Source organism: Pinus tabuliformis, chromosome 3_2 (genome assembly GCF_031772625.1).
Source record: "Pinus tabuliformis cultivar Carrire ecotype Pingquan chromosome 3_2, CPIR1, whole genome shotgun sequence".
Lineage (NCBI taxonomy): Eukaryota > Viridiplantae > Streptophyta > Pinopsida > Pinales > Pinaceae > Pinus > Pinus tabuliformis.
In genome coordinates, this window is record NC_142302.1 from 622,754,329 (window position 1) to 622,762,393 (window position 8,065).

At 42.7% G+C, this 8,065-nt stretch overlaps 1 protein-coding gene across 1 annotated transcript; it reads left to right on the forward strand.

Annotated features, from left to right (window-relative positions):
• The first annotated feature begins 3,328 nt into the window (after positions 1 to 3,328).
• On the forward strand, positions 3,329 to 5,899 carry LOC149182168 (uncharacterized). The gene is made up of 2 exons (XM_089414467.1): positions 3,329 to 3,850; positions 5,729 to 5,899. The coding sequence occupies exons 1-2, from the start codon at positions 3,329 to 3,331 to the stop codon at positions 5,897 to 5,899; spliced, it is 693 nt and encodes a 230-aa protein (XP_089270593.1).
• The last annotated feature ends 2,166 nt before the right edge of the window (positions 5,900 to 8,065 follow it).

Below are 8,065 nucleotides of genomic sequence, written 5' to 3' on the forward strand. Positions count from 1 at the left end.
TTGTACCTTTAGTTGCTATGTGGTCAAGTTAAATGTCGGTTAGGGGTTGTTAAGGTTCAACAGTAATAAACAGTAGTTTAGGAATTGATCTGTCAACTTAGAAAAGAAAAGACAAAATGATCTAAATGCAGATCTTGTAATGACAACTGAACTGTAGTTACACAACCAATTGTTTCTGTTCAACTGACAAACAATTGCAGTTTCAATTAACTGTAACCAAAATGTATAAAAGCAGCAATGTAAGACAAGAGAAGGGTTCAGCAATCTCATAACAGAGAAATAAAGAAATAGAGACAGATCTTATTTCCAAACACTGTCCATCTGTATTCATTGCCTATTTACTGTAACACTGTAATTTCATTTATCGAATTGCAAGGAATTGTGCTAACAAACAGTGAACGACCATCGTAAGGTTGTATTTTTCTTTGTGTTCTCGTCAAACAAACAAACCACAACAAATTCATGCAACTATCCAAATACAGAGCGAAGGACCAACGAGTGGAACCACAGTCCGAGTAGTGAAATACAGCAAAACGACCGAGAGCAAATAGAACCGGAGACAGAGTGCCGGAGAAGCAAACCACAACAAAGGTATCTTCGAACGATTCCTCATAATTTTCATAAGTCAAACAGATATAACAAAACCATGTTCTCATTGCTATTGACCGAGACATAGATGTATTACATTCATTGATAAATAAAAACAAGTGCCGCGTCCAGAGTGGACAAACCCTAGCCTAGGGTTTGGTAACAACAACCCCCATAATAATACAAACGAACAGTTAACCAGAGCAGGAATTACAACCAGGCCGAAGCTTCATCTTCAAAAGTGACATAGATTGCATACGAAAAGCGAAACGGAAAACTACAAACCCTACAGGAAACTCAAGACCCTATCAGTGCAACGACGAATGTAAGGACCAGAGCCTACCGGCAGAGCAAGAGTGGCTATATTTGGAAGAACGAACCCAGAAGGAAACCGCGTACCCAGGTCGAGCCATCGACCTGCACATACAACAGAGCACAGTTAATACATTACACAGTGATGAACCGAAGTCTAAACAACCACCGAAACGGGAGGGTTTCAAACATTACCTGAGTAAGCCGGACCAAGGGTTCGAGGAGCAGAGCCATTAACAAATTGACAGAGCTGAGATAGAAGGAACATTTCTGGTCAGGGTCAACACCATAAGGAGGTCGAATTGAATCAGGGAAGGGATTAATTACCTGTCCAGAGCCGCGAAGGTCTATTAACTTGTTACCTGAATCCAAAGACGACGGAAGTTAAACCATTTTACGCACAGAACAGTGACCAGAGGCAACAATAATAATAGCGGAGGTGACCATACGAAAGCAGAGGCAATAGAACAATAGCAAGGAGCGATTATCGGACGAGACACCAGGTTCTACAACCAGACCATAGCAGAACGACAGGACGAGACTAAGGAGCTTACCGTGTGAAGAGAAGTCGAGCAAGTGCACCTCCAGAACCAGAACAGATTCGAGCCACCGGAGAAAACCACTGACAAACACATAACCAGGTTTGGGAGGTCGGTATTCACCCACAGTCATACTAGGAGGAGAACCGAAGATTTCCATATTCACCAAAGCAAGAACCATACAGTAAACCCAACAAACCCTCGCAGAAACCTCACCACAGAGCAGAACCATCTCGAATGACCGGGAAGCCAAAGTGTTTTGGCCAAAGAACAAATGGAGGAACCAGGCCCGAGGTGTGCAAGTAGAAATTGAATGCAGCATTAACTACTCCTAGTTTCCAAACATATATTTACTGACCACCTTGCATGCAACCGCCGAAAAATATAACACGTCGTAAAGTCCAGCAACAGGTGTAAAGCCGAGGACACGCGGAGTTGTGGGCCAGTGTGGGCTGGGTTACGTCAGAGTGGTATCAGAGCAGTTGTTTATGTTAGTAGGAGGAATGGAGAGAGGAAGGAAAGGTCGTGGCAGAGGTGCTTGAAGATTGGCAGAGGAAGGATTGAGAGAAGAGATCAAAATTATTGCTGCCTGTTTGGAGGCAGTAGAGGTAGGTAGACGAAGAGATCTAGAAATAGGCAATGACAGTGAAGAGGAAGTTGAAGTAGCAGCAGATGGACCAGAAGGTGAGTCTGCAGAAGTGAGATTGTTGAGATCTGTTTTAGTAGCAAGCAGTAAACCCAAGCCAGAACTCCCAACGTATGACGACAGCCTGTCTATCGAAGTTTTATTGGATTGGATCAGTGAGATGGATAAGTACTTTAAGTGTGAGGAAGTCAGTGAATATCACAGGGTTAAGTTCGCTGCGAAGAAATTGAAGGGACACACAGCCCTATGGTGGGATAGTGTTCAGAATGAGAGGAAGAGATTGAACAAGGCGCCGATTAAAACCTGGTCAAGGATGGTGGCCAAGTTAAAGGGCAGATTTCTGCCGAGGGACTATCAGATTGCATTGCACAGGCAGGTGTAGAATCTGAAATAAAAAGGATTGATGGTAAGGGAGTACATGGAGGAGTTCTATCGAGTGAATTTGCGAGCCGGATATATAGAGGATACAATAGAAAGAATAGCCAGGTATGTTAATGGGCTAAGGTTAGATATTTTGGATGAAATTAGTATTTTGTCTCCGAACAACACAGAGGAAGCACATCAAAGTGCGATGAAGGTTGAGGAGAAAATTACCAGAAGGCAAAATGCCCAGAGAGGACGAGGAGCCAGCAGAGGGAAAGGCCAATCCTATGGTAGGGTCGAACTGCTAATAGCAACGAGGAAGACAACAGTTCTAAAGCTTCCGGATCAACAGACAGAGGTGATAGCGCGAGAGGTGGTAGGTCACCCCAGCGAGGTTGGGGAAATGGCTGAGGTAGAGGGGTTGGTTATCAATGTTATAGGTGTCATAAATGGGGACACCGATCGTTTGAATGTCCAGAAGAAGATCTAGCTGGACAGTGGGGTGCATATGTGGCACAACCAGAGGAAGCAGCAACACCTCCCCAAGAAGCAAAGAATGCTCCGGAGACAGGGGAAGCTCTAGTGTTGCACAAGGTGTTGTTAAAACCAATCAAGGAGGTCACCGAATAGATGCAGCGGAAGGCTTTGTTCAGAACAATTTGCAAGTCGCGAGGTAAGTGTTGTAAATTAATTATTGACAGTGAGTACTGATAATATAGTGTCCACAGAGATGGTGGAAAAATTGGAGTTGAAACGCTCGAAGCATCCCAACCCTTACAAAGTTTCATGGCTGCGAAAAGGCCATCAGTTGCTGGTGGATGAACAGAGCGAGGTCGAGTTTCAAATAGGTAGATATAAGGACAAAGTTGTTTGTGACATCATGACGATGGATGTATGTCACATATTGCTTGGCAGACCTTGGCAGTATGATAGGAAAGTGGTCCACAATGGATTGACAAACTATTATAAATTCGTGAAGGATGGAATCAAGCATACGCTTGTACCCATCAAGGAAGAAGGGCCAATAGAGACTAGTGAACTAAGAACATTGTTGGTCAGCGGAAAACAGTTTTTAAAACAGGTTGAGAACAGTGAGATAGGTTATGCAGTTGTAAAGAAAGCAAGGACAATATTGTTGCATACAGAGGTATTATATTTACCTATGGAGATCCAGAAAATGTTGGAGGAGTTTACAGACATAGTTGTAGATGACTTGTCATACAAGTTGCCCCCCAAATGGAGCATAAGTCATCATATTGACTTTATACCCAGAGCCAGTTTTCCGAACAAAGCGGCATATCGAATGAGCCCCAAGGACAATGAAGAAATTAGGAAGCAGGTGCAAGAGCTGTTGGACAAGGGATTGATCAGGGAGAGCTTAAGCCCTTGTGCTGTTCCAATGGTCCTCGCTCCCAAGAAGGGAGGAGAATGGCGGATGTGCACCGACTCAAGGGCCATCAATAAAATCACCATCCAGTATAGGTTTCCACTGCCACGGATGGATGATATGATGGATTGTTTAAGCGAGGTAGCTTATTTCTCTAAGATAGACTTGAAAAGAGGGTACCATCAGATTCAGATACGAGAGGGGGAAAAATGGAAGACATCCTTTAAGACGAATGAGGGGCTGTACGAATGGCTGGTCATGCCATTTGGGCTGAGCAATGCACCCAGTACATTCATGAGGTTAATGAATGAGATGTTGAAGGAGTACATTGGGAAGTTTATGATAGTATACTTGGATGACATACTTATTTTCAGTAGGACAAGGGAAGAACACCTTCAACATGTGCATAAGGTGCTAGAGAAATTACAGCAGAATAAACTACTAATAAATATGAAGAAATGTACTTTTTTGTATAAGGAATTGATTTATTTGGGGTTTGTAATAGCAGAGAATGAACTAAATATGGATCCGGAGAAGGTGGTAGCAATAGTGAATTGGCCATCTCCGAAGAATTTATTTGAGGCACATAGCTTTCATAGATTAGCAAGTTTTTACAGAAAATTCATAAAGAATTTTAGCGAAATTTGTGCGCCTATGCTGGACACCATCAAAAATGCCAGCCAGCCTTTTCGATGGACAAAGGCAGTGGAGAGAAGTGTCCAGTTGTTAAAGAGAAAGACTACTGAGAGGCCGATCCTAAGATTACTAGATTTCAATAAGTTATTTCAGGTTCGTTGTGATGCCAGCGGGACAGCACTCGGAGTTGTACGCAGTCAGGAGGATAAGCTTGTAGCATTCTTCAGCGAGAAGCTGAATGAGAGTCGACATAAATACTCATTGTGTGATAAGGAGTTCTATGTTGTCATACAGGCATTAAAACACTAGAGGCATTATCTATTGGGAAATGAATTTGTGTTGTTTTCAGACAATTCTGCACTACAGTATGTAATGCAGCAACACAAGCTGAACCACAAACACACCAAATGGGTGGAGTATTTGCAGAGTTTCAATTTCATATTGAAGCATATTAGCGGGCAAGCAAATAAGGTAGTGAATGCGCTGAGTAGGAAAGCTCTACTTCTGTAGGAAAGCACTGTGCAGGTGCTGGGTTTTGAGCACTTACAGGACTTGTACCAGACGGATATAGATTTTAAAGAGGCCTATGAGGCATGTTAGAATCCCTTAGTGAGATATAACAGTCCTTGGTTCGACTACAATCTATAGGAGAAGTTGATGTTTAAGGGAGGACAGTTATGCATACCTGATTGCTCGATGAGGGAGAATATTATTCGAGAGAAGCATAGTGGAGGTTTGGCCAGACATTTCGGCATGGACAAGACCCTCGAGCAGCTTAGTCATTTCTAATTTTGGCCTAAGATGTGGAGAGATGTACAATAGTTTGTGGCTAGATGCAAAGTGTGCCAGTTAGCAAAGGGTCATAGTCAAAACACAGGACTGTATACACCGTTACCTATTCCAGGCAGGCCATGGGACTCAGTCAGCTTGGACTTCGTCTTATGTCTACCCAAGACACAATGAGGATACAACTCGGTAATGGTAGTAGTGGACAGATTCTCAAAAATGGCGCATTTTATTCCTTGCAGAAAGACCAGTGATGCCACTCACGTGGCCCACTTGTTTTTCAATGAGATTGTCAAGTTACATGGATTGCCTAAATTTATCCTTTCGGACAGGGATTTGAAGTTCACGAGACACTTTTGGCGTACCTTATGGAAAAAAATGGACACACAGCTAAACTACAATTCTGCATATCACCCGCAAACTGACGAGTAAACAGAAGTTGTAAACAGGAGTCTGGGAAACCTGTTACAGAGCTTGGTTGAAGAGAATTCATGGATGTGGGATCGAGCGCTTGCACAGGAAAAGTTCACTTACAACGACTCGCCTAACCGCAACACAGGTTTCAGTCCATTTCAGATCCTATACGGCATGCATCCTCGCGGAGTGCATGAACTGCGGGACATTGGACTGCACGAACGGTGAAGCACAGATGGAGAAGATTTCGCTAACGCGATGAGAGATTTGAATGAATGGGTAAAAATTAAATTACAGGACAATAGCTTAAAATACAAACAGTAAGCTGATCTGAAGAGGAGGGAAGTACAGTTTGACATGGGGGACGAAGTCCTCGTGCATTTACACAAAGAACGCTTCCCTAAAGGTATGTACAATAAATTGAAGTATAAAAAGATAGGACCTTGCAAAGTCCTTCGAAAGTTTTCAGCGAATGCCTACAAGACACAGTTGCGATCCGGAATAGGCACTTCACCTATCTTTAACATAGCAGACCTATTCCCTTATACAGCTGACTCAGAGGAGAAGGAAGAAGATGGAACCACATGACCTACACAGAGTACCCAGGATGAAGGAGAAGCTTGGAAGAGACAGATGCCTTACATTCAACCTCCCGAGATCAAAAGCTTTCTCGACACTCAGGTGATTAAACGAACATGGTAGAAGGAGTATGTGCAGTACCTGGTCAAGTGGAAGAACTGTCCTATTGAGGACAGTTCATGGCTTGATGCCAGGAAAATTGAACAGACAGGTACTTCAGTCGAGAAGCTCATGGACCGGAGCCATGATTTCTTTTTGCCCCGGGAGCCTGATGCAGGAGCATCTAGCTCACCATGACCGGGTGAAGTCTCTGCCAGGTTGGAAGGTTGTTGAGTATCTGGATTGTTTTTCTTTTAATTAGTTTATAAGGTCATGAGGTAGGATTTTATTTTATTGTACTTTTAGTTGCTATGTGGTCAAGTTAAATGTCGGTTAGGGGTTGTTAAGGTTCAACAGTAATAAACAGTAGTTTAGGAATTGATCTGTCAACTTAGAAAAGAAAAGACAAAATGATCTAAACGCAGATCTTGTAATGACAACTGAACTGTAGTTACACAACCAATTGTTTCTGTTCAACTGACAAACAATTGCAGTTTCAATTAACTGTAACCAAAATGTATAAAAGCAGCAATGTAAGACAAGAGAAGGGTTCAACAATTTCATAACAGAGAAATAAAGAAATAGAGACAGATCTTATTTCCAAACACTGTCCATCTGTATTCATTGCCTATTTACTGTAACACTGTAATTTCATTTATCGAATTGCAAGGAATTGTGCTAACAAACAGTGAACGACCACTGTAAGGTCGTATTTTTCTTTGTGTTCTCGTCAAACAAACAAACCACAGAAAATTCATGCAACTGTCCAAATACAGAGCGAAGGACCAACGAGTGGAACCACAGTCCGAGTAGTGAAATACAGCAAAACGACCGAGAGCAAACAGAACCGGAGACAGAGTGCCGGAGAAGCAAACCACAGCAAAGGTATCTTCGAACGATTCCTCATAATTTTCATAAGTCAAACAGATATAACAAAACCATGTTCTCATTGCTATTGACCGAGACATAGATGTATTACATTCATTGATAAATAAAAACAAGTGTCGCGTCCAGAGTGGACAAACCCTAGCCTAGGGTTTAGTAACAACAACCCCCATAATAATACAAACGAACAGTTAACCAGAGCAGGAATTAAAACCAAGCTGAAGCTTCATCTTCGAAAGTGACATAGATTGCATACAAAAAGCGAAACAACAAACTGCAAACCGTACAAGAAACTCAAGACCCTATCAGTGCAACAACGAATGTAAGGACCAGAGCCTACCGGCAGAGCGAGAGTGGCTATATTTGGAAGAACGAACCCAGAAGGAAACCGCGTACCCAGGTCGAGCCATCGACCTGCACATACAACAGAGCACAGTTAATACATTACACAGTGATGAACCGAAGTCTAAACAACCACCGAAACGGGAGGGTTTCAAACATTACCTGAGTAAGCCGGACCAAGGGTTCGAGGAGCAGAGCCATTAACAAATTGACAGAGCTGAGACAGAAGGAACATTTCTGGTCAGGGTCAACACCATAAGGAGGTCGAATTGAATCAGGGAAGGGATTAATTACCTGTCCAGAGCTGCGAAGGTCTATTAACTTGTTACCTGAATCCAAAGACGACGGAAGTTAAACCATTTTACGCACAGAACAGTGACCAGAGGCAACAATAATAATAGCGGAGGTGACCATACGAAAGCAGAGGCAATAGAACAATAGCAAGGAGTGATTATCGGACGAGACACTAGATTCTACAACCAGACCATA